At 47.9% G+C, this 18862-nt stretch overlaps 1 protein-coding gene across 2 annotated transcripts in view; it reads left to right on the top strand.

Annotated features, from left to right (window-relative positions):
• Positions 1 to 2983: 2983 nt before the first annotated feature.
• The window catches only part of CD247 (CD247 molecule), a 73674-nt gene continuing 57795 nt past the window's right edge, over positions 2984 to 18862 (top strand). Inside the window, exon 1 of one of the 2 annotated variants that reach the window (XM_042975418.1) lies at positions 2984 to 3227. In XM_042975418.1, coding sequence (XP_042831352.1) covers positions 3119 to 3227 — 109 coding nt within the window. In that variant the 5' untranslated portion in view covers positions 2984 to 3118. The remainder of the gene's footprint in view (positions 3228 to 18862) is intronic. The other variant, XM_042975419.1, reaches the window with a different exon arrangement.

The raw sequence follows: 18862 nt of genomic DNA, 5'->3' as shown, positions 1-18862 counted from the left end.
GAGCCACCCAGGTGTCCCTGAGCGTCCCAATTTCTGTATACCCTCCCAACACTAATTGTCTTTTTTATTTTAGCCACCCTAGGGGGTGTGAAGTAGGATCTCACTATGGGTTTTTCTTCTTCTTCTTCTTCTTTTTCTTCTTCTTCTTCTTCTTCTTCTTCTTCTTCTTCTTCTTCTTCTTCTCTTCTCTTCTTCTTCTTCTTCTTCTTCTTCTTCTTCTTCTTCTTCCTCTTCCTCTTCTTCTTTTCTTTTACCCAGCCTCCAATTCCCCTCCCCTCTGGCAACCACCAGTTTGTTCTCTGTATCAGAGTCTGGTTTGTTGTTGTTGTTGTTTTTTTTTTTTTTGGTCTCTTTTTCTCTTTGTTCATTTGTTTTATTTCTTAAATTCCCACATACGAGTGAAATCATATGGTATTTGTCTTTCTCTGGTTGACTTATTTCACTTAGCGTTATACCCTCTACATCCACCCATGTTGTTGCGAATGGCAAGATGTCACTCTTTTCTGTGGCTGAGTAATATTCCGTAGTATATGTATACCATATCTTCTTTATCCGTTCACCTGTGGATGAATACTTGGGTTGCTTCTGTATCCTGGCTATTTTAAATAATGCTGCTGGGGCGCTTGGGTGGCTCAATCGGTTGGGCGGCCGACTTCGGCTCAGGTCATGATCTTGCGGTCCGTGAGTTCTAGCCCCGCGTCGGGCTCTGTGCTGACAGCTCGGAGCCTGGAGCCTGCTTCAGATTCTGTCTCCCTCTCTCTGACCCTCCCCTGTTCATGCTCTGTCTCTCCCTGTCTCGAAAATAAATAAACGTTAAAAAAAAATTTTTTTTAAATAAATAATGCTGCAATAAACATAGGGATGCATATATCTTTTTAAATTAGTGTTTCCCTTTCCTTTGGGTAAACACCCAGTAATGGAATTACTGAATCATATGGTAATCCAATTTTGAATTTTTTGAGGAACATCCATGTTTTCCACAGTGGCCTCATCAATTCACATTCCCACCAATGGTGCACAAGGGTTACTTTTTCTTCCCATTCTCGTCAACACTTGTTTTAATTTTAGCCATTCTGGCAGATGTGAGGTGATATTTCGTTGTCTTTTTTAAAATTTAGTTATTTAATTTTATTTTAGAGAAGAGAGAGAGCAGGGGAGAAGGGCAGAGGGGGAGAGAGAGAATCTTGAGCGTGGAGCCTGACACAGGACTCGATCCCATGACCCTGGAACCATGACCTGAGTTGAAATCAAGAGTCGGATGCTCAACTGACTGAGCCACCCAGGCGCCCCTCATTGTGGTTTTAATTTGCAATCTCCTGATGATGAGTGATGTTGAGCATCTTTTCATGTCTCTTGGTCATCTGGATGTCTTCTTTGGAAAAATGTCTATTCAGGTCTTTTGCCCATTTTTAATCAGTTTTGGGTGTTGAGTTGTTTAAGTTCTTCATGTATTTTAGATATTAACCCCTTATTGCATATGTCATTTGCAAATATCTTCTCCCATTCAATAGGTTGGTTGCCCTGTCGTTTTGTTGATAATTTCCTTCACTATGCAAAAAATTTTCATTTTGGTGTATTCCCAATAGTTTTTAAAAATAGTCCCAATTTTGTTCCTGTTTCCCTTGCCTGAGGAGACATCTCGAGAACAATGTTTCCATAGCCAATGTCACTGCAGTTTTGCTTTGCATTTATCTAATAACTAACGATGTTGAGATCCTTCTTGTGTGCTTATCTTCTTTGGAGAAATATCTATTTTGATCTTTGGCCAATTTTTTTTAATGTTTATTTATTTTTTAGACAGAGAGAGACAGAGCTTGAGCGGGATAAGGACAGAGAGAGAGAGGGAGACCCAGAATCTGAAGCAGGCTCCAGGCTCTGAGCTGTCAGCACAGAGCCCAACGCAGGGCTTGAATTCGTGAACCGCGAGATCATGACCTGAGCTGAAGTCGGCCGCTTAACTGACTGAGCCACCCAGGCGCCCCATCTTTGGCCAATTTTTAATTGGGTTATGTTTTCTTATTGTTGAATTGTAGGAGTTTTATTTGTGTGTTGATACTTTTAGTGGAATGGATTGATTCGTTCACAAAGAATTGTAGTCTTCTTAAGATTATCAAAGACCATAGACTTTTCCATATACCCAGGTCCCTTCTGCATCCTTCAGTAATGTTTTAAAATTTATTTCATATAGATCTAACTAACGCTTTTTATTACATTTGTTTGTAGGTATTTATCTTTTTATTATTGTAAATTATGCCAATGTTTCAATGTTGACGACCAGCAAAAGCATTTGAAATACTATGTGGTTCCAACTCAGGCCAAGTTTGGATCTGTAACCTCAGATCTACTCCAGCCATTTGCTTTACAGGTAAGGATGCTGATGTCTAGAGACGCTGAGTGAGTTACTGAAGGCCACACAGCACCTGGGTGGTAGAGATAGGCACCAAAGCCCAGGTATTCTGTCTCTGCATTTCTCCTGGATCCAGAGCTCTGCCGTCTCACCAACATCTATAAAATATGTAAGTCCAGGGGCGCCTGGGTGGCTCAGTCGGTTAAGCGGCCGACTTCGGCTCAGGTCATGATCTCGCAGTCCGTGAGTTCGAGCCCTGCATCGGGCTCTGTGCTGACAGCTCAGAGCCTGGAGTCTGTTTCAGATTCTGTGTCTCCCTCTCTCTCTGACCCTCCCCCGTTCATGCTCTGTCTCTCTCTGTCTCAAAAATAAATAAACGTTAAAAAAAAAATTAAAAAAAATATGTAAGTCCAGGAAAATGTCCTTACACGCATTGGGAACTCCTGTTCGCCTAGGGACTGGCTTCACCCATCAAGATAGGAGTTAGATAAAAATTAAACAAAAATTAGGAGAAAAGGAGAGTAAAACAATGGTTAAATGAGAGAAAAAGCAAGATGTAGACACACACACACACACACACACACACACACACACACACACACACCTCAAACCCTCAAACCTCCAGAGCTTCCTGCCTATGAACCGAAAGGGGGAGTGCGTTTCTTGGCCTTGCTGGCAGGTGTCTGCCTTCTCAAAGGCCCCACAGTCCTCTACTTCCTGAGGAGGCAACAGCACAAAGCAGAGACACCGTCTCTCTTCTGGGTCCCAGCCATGGCTGCCACAGCCTCGGCCTCCTGGTGCCACCCTGGGGGAAAGGACAAGGTGATGTGGAAGGTGCTTGTCATCATGGCCCTGCTGCAGGCACAGCTCCCAGGAACAGGTAAGGCCGGTCAGATGGATGGCAAGGAACTTCCAGAAACTCTTCTTGCGTGTGTGTGTGTGGGGGGGGGTATGTAGCGGAGGGGTAACGAGGAGCTGGCGTCTCTTTCGAAGCTGAGCAGGTTGGATCTGCTCCCTTACAGCCAAGCTGGGCATCGGCTCAGACCCAGCTGCTTCAACGCACACCTGCCCCCAATACAGGTGTTTCTAGTGCTAACAGAAGAGAGGACAGTCCATGGAGGGGAAAGGACAGGGAGGAAGGGGGCAGAGGAGCGACTGAGGCAGGCCCAGTGCGGAGAAAAAGAGAGGGAGTATTTAACAGACGCTGGATGGGATGAGAACACGTCAGCCAGGCCACTTTTCGTACTGCGACGCTCGTCTCGTCTCTGCGTCTTCTCCTCGTACCCCCTGGCTGGCTCCGTCACTTGGCCTCTTTCCTTTGTCCTTTGCCAACAAAAAACACTTCTCTCGGTCAGACAGGGTCACGGCTGTGAGTCCGGCTGACTTGAAGCACCTGGACGGGGCAGGGACTGAGCAGCGATGTCCACGAAGGACGGAAGGGGCCTTCCTCGGGGCCCGTGTCTACACTCAGCTCTGTCATGGGTGTCCCTGCCCCCCCACGGCCAGGGGCTGCCCTGGGACACACCCATCGTGGCTCAGTGACTCACCCACCACCCTCACTGCAAGCAGCCCTCTATCTGAGGCCAAAAAGCTAGAGACGCTGACAGAACGTAGGGACGGATGAGAGGATGTGACCTGTTAAGTCGCCGTCGTGCATAACAACCGACCAGTGAGAGAACTTACTCCTCACCTCATTTTCGCTCGCGGGAGCTGGGCTTTTCTAGACTCCTTTCACTCCCACCGTGTTGTCTAGGCCAAATTATGAGGACCACATGTGAAAAGAAAGACAAAATAGACTGTCTCAGGAGATTGGTATCATGGCATTTTTACCAGAAACAGGAGCAGCTGTATTTGAACCTAAAGAAACAGGAAGACAGGTCACAAACACATGTCCCTTCTCCACGTCACCGGTCACCTCAGTGCGGGAGAGCGTTTGGCGACAGTGCTGAGAGGGCAGGGGAGGCCCCTGGTGCTTCTGTTCCTGACAGGGAACATGGCACAGCCCCAGCCTGACACCTCAGGGGTTCTGAAAACTCTGTAAGGTCACGGCGTTCTTCTCGGAAGAGCCTTGTTCGGTGTGAGTCACACGGCCATGTGAGGTGAGGGCCCCAGAGCAAGTCCCGGGCCCGTCCTGCGTGCGGGGGACAAGAGGGTCCCTGATGCCACAGTAGCCAGTGGATTCAGTGATTTCAGGGGAACAGCTGATGGCAATGGCTTCAGACCCTGGGCTTCAGGCCACGAGGTACTTCTACGTGGTTTCCTCACCGGTCTGTTTGTGTTGGCCTCGGGGCCAAGGTAGCAGCAAACTAGAGTTAGATGAGGGGAAAAAAAAAAAAAAAGCTGCTTGGGTGACGGTGGCTGCCACGAGTGACAAACAAGACCCCACCCAGCAGACGAGATGCGGGCCTTGCCCAGTTCCACACACAGCGGCCAGGAGGAAGAAACAGGATGGACAGGATTTTCCATCCTGCGAGGCCCCTTGCTGTGCTGGTGTGGGGACGGCCCTTTCAGCTACTCCCCCGAGAGGGTTCTTCCAAGCGTTCAGCCCAGTTGAGGTGAGGTGAGGAGAGACTTGGGCCTGTAACCCCCAGGGCTGCGAATGGCATCGTGTTGCCTTTACAACTTTGCTCCGCGGAAAGGCCGCTGACAGAATTTGAGCTGAGGTCTCTCTTTTCTTGCTCAGTGAAGTCACCTATCTCCGAACTCTTTAAAAAAAATTTTTTTTTTAATGTTTATTTATTTTTGACAGAGAGACCGAGCATGAGCGGGGGAGGGGGAGAGAGAGGGGGAGACACAGAATCCGAAGCAGGCTCCGGGCTCTGAGCACAGAGCCCGACGCGGGGCTCGAACTCACCAACTGCGAGGTCACGACCTGAGCCGAGGTTGGACGCTCCACCGGCTGAGCCACCCAGGCGCCCCTCCAAACTTTTTAAAAGTCTGCCTTTTAGAGATCTTTCCATTTGCCTTTTATGGAAATGCCCAGATCGTGAGGATCAAAGCAAATAATGACCGAGCGTCTCTACGGGAGGAGGTCTCCCTGGGTGAGAGTCTGCCAAGCCGGTCGCCGGGGTCTGAGGCTAGTCGCGACAAAGGTGGTGTGCCTAGCGGCAGGGGCACGCTTTTGCCTGCAGGGCCCTCAGCTACTCAGTACCCCTACCTCCCTACCCCACTGTGGCCAAGAATGCTTCCAGCTGGTCAGTGTGGCCACTGTCCTTTCTCCAGCCAGGAGATGCAGCGCGGCCACAAACCCTCAGGAAAAGCAGGCCCCCAGGCTGGTTTGCAGCTCTACTTTCAAGGAGATGGCTGGATGTGGTGGCAAAAGTCAGGCCAATCATAGATGGAGTCCCGGTGTTGCCACTTTCCTAGCTGTGCAACGGTAGGCAGGTTACTTAACCTCTCTGGGCCTTAGTTTTCTCCCCTCTAAAGTAAGGATAACTTTCCTTGCAGAACTGTAAAGATGAGAAATGAATGTAATATGCTCGACACAGAGCAGACAGCCAATACATGGAAGCTGTATTAATTATTACTATTATTACATCACGGTCTGTTTTCTTGTTCTCAACATCTAGCAACAGGAAATGGAAACCCATGGTTAGAATTCTTAATTTGCTCTCAGCTGGGTTGTAAACAGCACTGGACATTTTCTCCATCTGTTGAAGTCCCACTCATCCTCCTTTTGATTTCTGAGCCTACAGCACAGGCACATGTGAGCGGTGGGGGGGGGGCAACTGTGAACAAGGATCAAAGCTTGGGCAGGTCACCGGATGAGCGTTCGAACCGCCATTTTTCTTTTTTAAGACACTTATTCTGTAGGGGATACTCCCCCAAAGTGAAAACATGCTCCCAAGTGTATAATCTAAATAGTTAGGGGGAGGAAATTAGAGGGCAAAGTCCACCAGCTCGTCACTGGTCGGGATGGCCACACGGATCTCGAAGCTGAATGCTTGGCAGGGGTGTCCAGTGACTGGGTATTTAAATGCAAACGTCTCGAACGCCAGATCTCTGCTTAAGCTGCTCAGGGCTGGACATGAGGGGAACTCCTAAGCGGTGCCAGGACAATGGCATTTTCACCAATATTTCGACGTCCTGTCACTGGCACTGCTCATCCAGATGAGCTGCTTAAGTTCTCTCCTTTGGCATTTCTCCCACTTGCTGGCTTAGAGACCCCACTGCTGTGAAATGTCCCCCAGAAACAGTTCTGGGAAGCTGTCGCTTAGGTAACTGACCACTGCTGTATGTTTTGAAAAATGTTTTTTTTTCTTTTTGCCTTTGTCTTTAAAAAATAAGATTTAACTTTTACTGGATGTGCAGTCTTACTTTCGAGAGTCCCCCAGGCATCGTGTCTTGTGTTTTATTTAGAACAGTTAAGGCACTTCTTCGGGAACTGTTTTGCATTAGAGCTGTCCAAAGACACCCTTCGGGAGTCTTTTTCTCCTGAGCCATATGTACCTGTGGTCAGCTAATGGATTAAATAAACAGCAGGGACAGCTCAATATAGACTTCTTCTCTGCTCGGGCCAGGGCGAGTTCTTATTAACACTGACCTGATGGTAGATTAAATCAATTTGAGCAAACATTCAATCTGCTTAATAAAGAATCCAAACCAGTCACTTGGCACGTTAGTTGAAACAAACTGATCTGGTGAGTCACCACCTTTCTTAGCCATCCCTCCCAGCCTGCAGAAAGGAGTCTATGTTCCCCAAGGGAAAAGACACCTCAGTCTTGTTTAGAGAGGTGCCTAGCGCTTAGCGCACTGCCATGAGTTGAGTCCACACGCAATAAATACGTGTCAAATGAATTAAAGTGGGTGAACGAAAGAATTCTAGATGTTTCCACGTAATTATGTTAACTTTAATGGTTTACGAGGAATATATTGGAATGGTGTTATTTGGACTTCCCTTCTAGAGAATTTAGCATTTATTTTTTTATTTTTTTATTTTTTTTTGAGAATTTAGCATTTAAATCTAAACCCACCTACCAACCAACCAAACAAAATTTGGCTGGTGGAGGGGACAGGACAGTTTGAGGGAACAGAGTGACTCAAAATGAGTTGCTGGGATGGTTTAAGATACAATCTGCTGTTATTAAAATTTTTGATATAAAATTTCCGCTATTTGTTTTTGGACCTACAAACAAGATAATTTCATATGATTCAAATAATATTATATCTCAAACATAAACGAATGAAGAAAGACGTTCGTTTTTCTGACTTGGCTTAAACCCTAAGGAAAAAGCAGAAAATAAACAAGGCTATGCACTGTGGGAGAATGTTAAGTAATAAACTTAAAAAGGAAAAAAAAACTCATTAATGAGAGGCACCAGGAGAAAAATAAGAGTTTGTGGATGATGGCAAAAATCACAGTATACAATTGCCTCAAAATATGGAAAGAAGAAAAAAGCAGTTTAGCCGGTGTAGTCTGATTTGGTCTGAGTTACCAACTAAACGTTCCAAGTAACTATCGCTTCTCTTAATTTGAGGTATTTTCACAAAAATATCACAAACTCATTGGAGGAAGTTACGCATTTTTTAAATCCAAAATCTTACAAGCTAGCCCAATAACTTCAATTTTCCTTCTTTATGTTCCATTCCAATATTTTAAAAAGAGTGTACACGAATCTTTTTATGGTTGCCATCATAAAAGCATTTCCGTGTGCTTATTTTTCTTAATAATCTATCGTGAGCATTTTTTTTTTAGGCCTAGCCTTCACGATGGTTTTTAATTGCTATGTAAACTTCCAGAGTTTATGTAACGTAGTTTCCTACTTCTTTATTGTTGGACATTGGGCTGTTTCTAATTTTTGTTATTATAGCTAAGCCTGCAAGAAAATCTTTACATACATAGCTTTAAAATTGTCTTTTGAATTATGTCCTTGGGCTAATTTCTCCCGGGTTGACAGTTAAAAGAGTAAGTTAAAGAACATTTCGCAGGATACTTTAGGCTTCTGTTGAAAACGATCCAGTGGAGGAAAGAGAACTGTTTCCTAACTCTGACCGTCTGCAAGTGTCCTGTCTTCTCTGGGGCAGCTACACAGTGGAGGGAGAGAGCGGGCCGTGGAGCTAGAAAGATCTGGATTCTGAGCTGCCGCCCTCAGAGCCTGTCCTTCCTCTATAAGATGGCGGCAGTCATGTCTGCCTCCCGCAGGGTACTGGGGAGCAGAGACGCCACTCAGAAGTGCCGCTCACAAAAGGTTCCCCGAAAAGTCGTAGCCAGTCAACATGTGGGCCCCAGTCTCGCAACCTGCAAAAGACAACAAGCGTCATTTTTCCCAGGGCGACAGCTGGATAACATCTTTCTTCTTCTCTGTCGCTAAATCGCGGGGTGAACTTGGGCAGACAGCTCTCTCCGGGCTTTGGTTTCTCATCTGCGAGATGAGAAAAGGAGAGAGTCGAACGTGCCTTGCGCCTAGCAAAGGAATTGCATGTGGTCTTGAAATCGCACTTTTTGAGAACATTTCCTTATCGGCCCCCACCGCGCTGGCATTGGCTCCCAGGATTCGGAAACTAAACTTCGACTCCGTGCGGCTCCAAATACTTTTTAGGTCTGGACTTCCACCTTTATCACAATATCTCTAACTCTCTCGCGGGAGCCTCTGGCGTGAAAAATCCAAGGACGAGGCCCAGCGTTTTCTGGCTTATTAAAACCCTTATGCTCGTGCCCTGACTGCAGATGTATCGGGGGCGGGGGGGGGGGGGGCACCCAAGGACTTGGTTGGTAAGAAGTGACTTGAAGAGAGAGCAGATTGCTGTCTGAAGCAGCGGGACTGCAGTGGGGGAGGTGTCAGGAGTTTCCACCAACCACTTTGCTTGCCTGCTATGATTTGTGCTCCTCAGCAACTGATTTTCAGCTCAAGGTGGGGGGGAAAACTAAATAAATAGAAAGCATTAGAAAACAAGGACAGGCAGGATCCCTGCCCCGTCCAGACCGCCGCTCTCTGAACGCAGTCATCCCTTTATAGTTACGAAGTGACTTCCTACACCCTTCCTTACTGGGTCCTCGTTGCCATCCTATGCGGGCAGCACATGAAGCGGTAGGATTCTCTCTTTGTGAACACAGACAACGAGGCGCCGAGCTTTGATGACCTGGCCTAAGAGTAGAGCGAGGCCCCAAAGCCGGTTTCTCTGACAACCTTGTCCCGTGTATACATTCTCGAGTGTTCTCTGCAGCCTCTTTCCCGGGTGCTCGCTCGTCATTTGACAATGTCATACCCCTGGTGACTGAACTCTGAGGCCGACCTGTGAAGGCGTTCCTTTTAATAAGCATCCTTTACTGTTTTCCTCTCAATTTTGGAAGAAATAATAATTTTGATGCTGTATGTCCTCGTGTAATAGGCTTTTTTTTTTTTTTTTTCTGCCGAGTGTACGAAATATTCGGTAGTTGATACGGAATTATGCTTCTCTCTGGCACGTTACTACAATTCTGAGCTCGGGTTTCCCACAGATTTGGTAAAATCCTTCTTCTCTGTTTCACTGTTAAGAAATAGAGCCGTTTGGGAGCTTGTCTTGGGAGGGATGGCCCTCAGTTTGCAACCGACACAGGTCTGTGTGTTCGCCTTCCGCAGCCCCGCCGCCCTACGTGTATGTGAAAACCAAACGTGTAAAGCTAAATGAGGTTAAATCGTATTTGAGAGGTTTAGATTCTAAGTAATAGCCTGTAATTCATCTGTTGGATAAAAACGTGTCTTCATACAGTGTGTAAGGTTTTACGTGTGAGATTTTAAAGAACAGTACAGTGTTACACACAGACTGAGTGGAGATTGGTTTTTTGGCTTGTTTGTTTTTGTGAAAATCCTCAAGGAGTGGGGGAATTGCCTTTGAATGACAAACGTCTGTGAGCAGTCTTCAATGATTTCTGCCCTGAGTCCCTTTGCATTTGCTTGAGCTGAGCTCAGGGAGGGCAAACCCTTTTGCTGGTGACTGGAGCAAAACAAATCAAGTTAAGAAATCCGCTGCAGAGAAAAGTACGTGAAGCATTGAAGAACCACCTATGTGAATTTCTGGTACCTTCCCAAAGCTGGCCGGCAGGACGGCTGGGACAGGAGTGTTCAAGAGCTTCCACAGGACATTTGCAGGGCGCTGGGCTAAGAGTGCATTGCCTTTGCAAGCCTTGGGGTTTGGGGAGGACAGCCCAGAATGTAAGCCGACGCCACCATTTAGGATATAACAAATGCCTACTTCTCTCTGTCGCTGTAGATACTAGAAACTCAGCGCTGCGTTTCTGTGTTTCGCCAGGTCCCCTCCATGCGATACCCCCGCCTGGGTCTAAGACATAATGTGACGGCCCCTGAGTTAGAACTGCCCTTTCATCATGCGGGCTGAGGGTGGTGATGGAGAATTGGAGAGAAGAGGTGTTAGGGGGGAAAGAATAGAAAAAGACAACCTGGGGCGCCTGGGTGGCTCAGTCGGTTGAGCCTCCGACTTCGGCTCAGGTCACGATCTCGCGGTCCGTGAGTTCGAGCCCCGCATCGGGCTCTGTGCTGACCGCTCAGAGCCTGGAGCCTGCTTCGGATTCTGTGTCTCCCTCTCTCTCTCTGCCCCTCCCCCGTTCATGCTCTGTCTCAAAAATAAATAAACATTAAAAAAAAAATTAAAAAAAAAAAGACAGGGCCCAGAATGGCCAGAGCGACCTGCTCCGGGGAGAAGGCAGCTGTTACCAGGTGACTCCACCATGGGAGTAGCCTGTGCCCAAGCCCGGTCCTAGCAAACGCGTGTGCCAGTGCGTGCTGACCCAAGTGCTCTGGTGGGGGTGCAGGCGCCCGTGCCCTACTGTGCATGTGCTGGTGTGGGATGCCATGTGCGAGTGTGTGTTTGTGTGTGTGTGTGTTCTGGTGTGTTCCAGTGTGTGCGTGCATGCACTGGTGTCCAGCGTTCACGCACTGCTGTGCCTGGTGTGCGTATGTGCCCGTCTGTGCACTGACGGACACGTCCCGGGCACGTCCTATGTGTTTCCGTGTGCACCAGGGACTGGTTTGGTGTGCCTGGCACGTTGGTCGGACTCACAGTTGGCAATCTAGGGAGGTGCACACTAGAGCTGAGACGTCTCTGCGCACCTTCCAGAGATTCTGTGCCGGAGGGGGCGAGAAGTCCAGACTAGAATCGCTAGGATCCTGGAGAGGAGGGGTGGCCTCCTTATAGATGCAGAGTCTCCAGGTCCCCCAACTCCCCTCAGAACGTCCCCACCTCCCGACGTGAGCCTGCTGTCTTTCCTTCACGCCGTCCTGTCCTTCTTCCTCCCAGCTCCCTCCACTAAGACGCTGACTACCTACTGTGGAAACCCGTAGGCCCCCTTCCAATCAAGCCCAGATATGCGTGACTCTCCTGGGCCCGCTCTTACCCGTTTGTTACCAGCAGTCAGGTGACAAAAGAAGGTGGAAAATGTACTGTTCTCAGAACTCAGAATTAAAAACCCAACCCAGAGAGTTCCCGATGGTGAGTGTTTCGCACAGTGGAAGCCCAGTACGAAAACAGTTTCAGGAACTTCCCCGTCAGCAGAAAGCGTCGCGAGCTCCCCCAGTTCTCACCAGTTCTTTCCACGGTGGCCATCTTCTGTGTTTTGACTAAAGTTGTCCAAATGCGTGTGGTGCTTTTCTTTGTTTATTTCTGCCCTCGGAATAGAATGGCAAGCAATCCAACCAGGTGGGTTTGGCCTACTTTGGCCATCGAGAGTTGGTGGCACCAGACCGACAATTATTTTTAATATCTGATTGTTCAAACAGATACTTGAACAATCTGATGGTTCAAACTTTTGATTGTTCAAAAGTCCAGGTCAGCTACTGGACTTAGCAATGAGTAAATAGTAACCAAGCACATCTCCTGCACCCAAAGTCAAACAACCAGTCCTACAGATGGTTGGCCAAGCAGCCCAGTGACCAGGCCAGTGTCTTAGAGATGCCCACTGAGTCACTGAGAGCCCATAAGTAAAAGAAAAGCTTCCCTGGCCCAGTGGGTCACGTTGTCTCAAAGTCTTAATTTACCCACAGGCCTGCTTCTGTACGGTCTGGCCTAATTGTCGTCATTTTGTGAGCCTGTGCTAATTTCCACGCTGAGTTTAGTAGCAAAGGAGGGGTATATCGGGAGATACCACCCAGGGCCGTTTTGAGTTAGGCCAGAGCGCTTCAGAAATTCCCCCTTTGATGTCCTCAGATTAGAGAGAAATCTTTGTCTTTTCTCCCACTTAACTATCAATGCTTCAAAGCTCAGACCTATATAAAATACACACATGCTTTCTGGACAAAATGAATCTTGTCCGTTTTCTTTGGATTTTAGTGGGAACAATAAAGATTGAGCTACAAAAGGTTGGCAAAGAGGATTATTCTTTTTCTTTCTATTAAGGGTAGAGGCTTCAAAAAGAACAGCTCAGAAAGTCAAATAATTGTATCCACTGCAGCTCACCTATCCATCTCCCTGCTGACCTGGTGTGTGAAATCCCCTTTAAAAAGTTGGCCAGCTCTCACCTGCCCATTGCAAATGCTGTATTGTTAAATGCTCCCATACATAATTCCACAAGGGAGGCTGCTATAAAGCAAATTCCTTCCGTTTCAACAGAGCGCGCCTCGTCAAGGATAGCTCTTTGGGGTGAGGGGAGGGGTGCCTCTAATTTTCAAAGCTTTGTCATCTCATCTTGGGGAGGGAGCTGCTTGGAAACCTCAAATGGGTTGTGAATAAAGTTATAATCACGAACTCTTGCAATCTAAAGGGCCCAGCAGGGGAGAGAATGTGGAAGGGAAGATTTAGAGAACAGTTTTTATCTTCAATTTCTTGATTTCGTTTGTTTGGAAAAAGCAACATCCGTTAGTTTCTAGCTATGGTTCTAAACACAAAGTCTCAGCCTTGAAGTTGATCGAATCCCTAGTTTGTTCTCAGACCATAGCTTCCTCAGAAGATTCCTGTCAGCCATTTTGAAGAGCACAAAATGTCTCCTCTGCACCAAAGAATAAAGAGAGGATTTGGCTCTTTAGGCATTTTTAATTTGGGGGTTGAACATCTTTTAGCAGCATTCAAGCCGGGAGTGATTTCAATTAAAAAAGAAGAAGAAGAAGAAGAAGAAGAAGAAGAAGAAGAAGAAGAGGTGCCTGGGTGGCTCAGTTAGTTGAGCATCCAACTCTTGATGTCGGCTCAGGTCATGACCCCAGGGTCGTGGGATCCAGCTCTGCATCAGGCTTTGCACTGAGCATGGAGTCTGCTTAAGATTCTCTCTCTTTTTCCCCTCTGTCCCCTTTCCCCCACTCATGCTCTCTCTCTTTGTAAAAGAAAGAGAGCTTATTCTTGCGCTTATTCTTATGAGAAATTAATTTCGCAAAGTCGTCAAGCATGCGCCTCGCATGTTGTTTAACTGCCTTGTAATCAGAAGTGGCTTGTGGTAATATGATTAGGTTGGGGTGGGGGGGGGTCCAACGCTGCCAGTGAATTTTACCTTCAGTGACAGGAAGAGTAGATGGAACCTCTCTGGGAAGTCTTTCTATGTGTGGCTGGCCTGATGTGACAGAATCACAGAATATTTGAGCTGGGGAGGATAGATATCTCCAAGTTCCACTTGGAGATTTTACCAGGGAAGAAACGCTTGCCTAAGAAATCAATAAACCAGCTGAATGTCACATAGAAAGTATGTGGCAGAGTCAGCACTTGAACCCAGGACTTTTGGATTCTTACTCCAGCCGTCAGTCCTCTGGGCCTTCAGGTTGCCATGTTGTAAGTAAATGGAGCTTCCTGAACTGGCCGCTTGGGTCTTAGGTGCCCATGAAGATGCATGGCACGTTGGAATGGCGACCACCAGGAGCTCAGGTGACTGGGTGGTGTTAGCTCAGCCTGCCTATGAGGCCCTGATGGTGGCTGACCGGCCACCTCTATGAGCAGAAAACATGCTTAGAAGCGTGTTATCAAATCATTTAGGAATGGATGGATTTGTTTTCTAATTTAGCAATTTTCATCAGTGTACGTTTTCACTTATCGGATTTCCATAGAACGAACATACCTATTTAATTTTCTTTTTAAAAAAACGTTTACTTATTTTGAGAGGGAGAGAGAGCACAGGTGGAGAGGGCAGGGAGAGAGAGAGAGGGAGAGAGAGAATCCTAAGCAGGCTCCACGCTGTCAGCACAGAGGGGCTCCATGTTGCGAACCGTGAGATCACGACCTGGGTTGACATCAAGTTGGATGCTTGGTTGACTGAGGCACCCAGGCGCCCCACGTTTAATTTTCTTAAAGAGGGACATGCCCAGATTTTCCTTTCGGTTGTTCCCCAACCTAGTGTGAGCAGGACGGATTCTTAGGACTTGGGAGGATTTCCCTTCAAGGGTTTTCTGCTAATGCCATTTCACCCGGGATTCCCACCCTCCTGCCGGGCACCCCCCCTCGGGAGGGAAAAGAAAATGCCTTTGTGTGGCTGAATCAGTGGCATCTCTGACTTCTCCGCTGAGGTTGTCCAGGGCCTGCGGTGACCACAGGGACAGTGACCCACTGATAGAAGATTCTGGCAGCCAAACTTACCTCTTATAGTGACAGGGCATCTGTTAGGTTAACCTGGTTGGGGAGAGAAGATTAAAGCTAATGAGAGACATTCAAGTAATTTTCCTGTTTAGTGAAGAGAGTGTGTTTTAACGATATGTTTCATTGTCAGAAACATTATCAGAGGTTGAAAGAAAATTCAGAGCAGAGTCATGCGCCTTACTTCATCCTGAATGTGTTTTCTGTGCAAGCAAGACAATGCTGCTTGTAACAAGTCCCAGCCGCCGAGCTCCAAGAACTCACAAGGGCTGATGGATGTCTGGCTGGTTTAGTGAAGTGACAAGCAGCAAGAACAGCTAACACCTGTTGAGAGGAACTCGCTCGCTGTGTGTTTTTCACATGTTTTAGGTCAACCAATCTTGTGGCACTTTTATTGGTCTTCGTTTTGCAGGTGGGGGGACGGAGGCTCAGCGGCGTGTGGGTAGCACAAACCGGAGCTGGGCTTTGACCCCAGGCAGCCTGCCCCTCCCCCTCCTCCACAAACCGTATTGCTTCTGGGTGGGGGATAAGAGCCTGACATTTGTCATGAACTTCAAGGGAGGAGCTGAGGGCTGCTTGCCACCCTCAAGGGTGATGGATGGAGAAGGGAGTTGCAAAGGGCAGGTCCGGTGGAGGCAACACAACGTCCCCACCTGAGGAAACCAGCAAACACCTGCGAATGTTCTCGGTAGCCCCCCACCCCAATCCCTGGACCCTCCTTCCCCACTCTCAGGGTGGGTCCTGGGGTAGAGAGCCTGGGGGCATCTTCCACTCAGGGCCCTCGGGACCCTGACGCACAGCCTGCCCCCACGTCCTGCTGGCCTGGTCTGGTCCTGACGACGCTTCTCAACTTCTCCTAAGACTATCTGGCAAGGTTCTCTCTACGATGGCTCAGTTTATTTGTTTTGAACGCTAATTGCCATTCGCCATGATGCGGCTCAATGAGGAAAGGGAAGAGGCATGTTAACATGCGATAAAGACACGGGTCTTTGCCACCAGGCATCATTAAGGGAAGGACACTTGCAGCTTAAGACATTCATTTCCTACCTGGGTGACCGTCGAGCCCCTGCTGAAACGGCCGGCAGAGATGCCGATTGGGGGGTTGCCGAGCCAGCTCTGTCTCCTCCCTCCCTCCGGAAAATGGAAGAAGTCTGTCAGAAGGGAGGGTACCTCCCATCTCGGGAGCACCGGGGTTGCCCTTTAGAAAAACATCGCCAGCACATTCTGCGATCTCGAAATGAATCTGAATGGTAATTCAAGCTTCGGGGCTTGTTCTGGACTTTAGACAGTGTCTCTGTCTGCTCCAGAGCCTCCTTTCTCCTGCTCCAAATCTGACATCTTGGCTCCACCATAGCAGTGGCCTCCATTGGCAGGAGGAGAGGCCACGGTGGCAGCTGGGGCTGGCCCCTCCTGCCCTCCGTGTGGTCTCCTTGGCTGGGGAGGGAAGAAGAAAGAGTTATGTTTCCAGGTCACAGCTGCCAGGGGCCCCAGCTGTGAGGCAGGGCGGTTCTGGTTTTGTTCTGAGTAAAGAAATGCTTCAAGCATGTTCTCCTGGGGAAGAGTCACTAGAAATTGGCCACTTCTCTCGGTAGCTTTCTGCAGTCAATGAGCTTTTGAGAAACTGGATTAAGGTCCAGCCCTGACTTGCCAGGAAAGTGTGTTTCAGTCAAGAATACATTCTCCTTCTAGTGAGACCTGTTTGTTTACACACAGGTGGATAGGGGACTAGGGATGACCTTGATTTTCTCTGTTGTTGCAAAAAAAGTGTGTGTGTGTGGTTGTGCACGTGTACACATACGTGTGAGAGAAAGAGGGGGGCAGGGGTGGGAATTAGGAGTCAGGGAAGGTACAGGAAGATGTACCCAAAGGGTATTCATGAGGGGCACTTGGGTGGCTCAGGCGGTTGAGCATCTGACTCTTGATTTCAGCTTAGTTCCCGATCCCAGGGTCGTGCGATCAAGCCCCGCATCAGGCTCCGTGCTCAGGGTGGAGCCTGCTGAAAATTCTCTCCCTCCCTCTCTCTCTGCTCCTTCCCTGCTTTCATGCATTCTCTCTCTCTCTCTCAAAGTAAAATATTACAAAAAAAAAAAAAAAGCCTAAACAAATAAATGAAAGGGCATCCATGAGAGAAAAAAAATACAATCTCACGATTCCTTTTCTTTTTGTTAGCAACCATTAATCTGGCACATGGTCTTCCTTCAGGTAGGGGCCACTGTCTCTTTTTGTGAGGAAGCGGCCCTGTAATGCGTGAGAAGGACTGGGCTTGGTGCCCAGGACCTAAGTGCCCGATACATGCCAGCTCTTAAGGTCGCTGCACTGTGCTCTCCTTGATTGCTGGCCCATGTCGTCATCCGACTCTTGTATTATTAATGAACTGTTCGTGTAGTGACACGTCGCTTTTCCAACGGAAGGATTCTTGACACAGGGATTCGGGCATTTGTTTCTTTGTGCTCCCCGTACGCCTGAGGTGTGAACCACTGGGGTCCCTCCGATGACACCCAGCGTCAAGCAGTGCTCAGCAAACTTTTTCTCGAAAGGACCAGATAGTAAACATCCTGGGCTTTACGGGCCACGTGGTCTTTTTCACAACTACTCAACTTGGCTGGCAGAGCGCAAGAGCGGCCACGGACGATATGTAAACCCACGAGCGTGGTGATGTGCCAACCAAACTTTATTTACAGAACCCACAGCCCCTCAGATCTGGCCACAGGCCACACTTTGCCAACCCCTGGTTAAGAGCAATGATCAGAAGTCAGATGCTTGGGCCCAGACTCACCTTCACTACGTCTTAGGCCCGGTTTTCCATCTCTGGGTTTGAAAGGAGACCCCAACAGTAAAGGTCTGCCCCCCCTCCCCCCGGAGTCTCTATTCTCAGGATCTCAGCGCATCACAACATGTGGCTCAGCCGTGCTCAAAACAGTTCTGCTCTGCGCAACAAGCCTTTACGGGCAAGAAAGGCGAGCGGTTACGCGAAAGCATGTGTGTCTGAATCGCCAAAAGTGCGTCGAGATCAGCAGATACAAGTTCATTAACAGCACATGGACACGTGGAGGCCACTTCTCTAATTCACGCCAGAAGCTCGGGTCATAACGAAAGAGTGGCAGATGGCGTTTTAAACCTATCGCCCTCGGAATTGGGTTGAGTTTGGAAGTGAAAATCCAGCGTCCTGTTACTTAAGGAAAGACAGAAGCAGACAAGAATTAAAGACCAACAGAGTTTGGCTCCAAGTGGGAAGAATTATTGGGGGACGATAAAGCATTGTGTGATGTCCAGCTTTTGTCCCTTGGAAACCGGAAAGCTGTATCGTCGATGCTGTCTGCCTGATCGTCCTCGCCTTCTCGTTGTAACGGGAGGCACCGTCCTCTCAGAAGCAATACTCTCCTTTGGGCCATGAGTAAAATAAGTCGAATCCAATCTTTCATTTCATGCCACGGAGAGTATTCCTCCAGTGTGGCATAGGAGATAGAAAGTCACCCAGGGGAAACCAACATAGGCAGTGATCATGGGGGGAAATGGGGTACCAAGAACCCATGCAGCCCTTGAAGGAGAAGCCCTCTGTGGGTGCGTGATCATGTGGACGATTAAATCATACTTGGCCGTTTTGCCAAATGCTTTTACGTAAATTCTTCGTGAAAAATCTACAGCCCTCTGGGATGTTCCAGCAGAGCTCCCTCTTACTGGTAGAGAAGCTGAAGCTTAAAGAAGGCGATTTGTTCAAGATCGGTGATTGGTAGATTTGGACTTTGAATTCCATTCTTCCGGATCCAAACCCAAGCTCTCCTCCTACGAGTTCATGTGGGTGGGTGATGTATGTATATACCTGTGGCCCGGAGGGGTGGCATGGTCTCTTCTATAAGAGACCTTATATAAGGTCTCTATATAACCTTATATAGAGAGAATGCGTGTTACTAAAATTTGCACACGAGCTTCCATTATTACACATATTTTTCATTCTCTGATTCTTCTCCTCCTAGAGGCTAAATTTTCCATTCCTGGTTTTAACCCAAAGAAAAGCTAAGTAAATTCCATAGACCA

This window comes from Panthera tigris, chromosome F3 (genome assembly GCF_018350195.1).
Source record: "Panthera tigris isolate Pti1 chromosome F3, P.tigris_Pti1_mat1.1, whole genome shotgun sequence".
Taxonomy (NCBI): Eukaryota; Metazoa; Chordata; class Mammalia; order Carnivora; family Felidae; genus Panthera; species Panthera tigris.
This window is presented reverse-complemented; position numbering and strand designations above follow the sequence as displayed.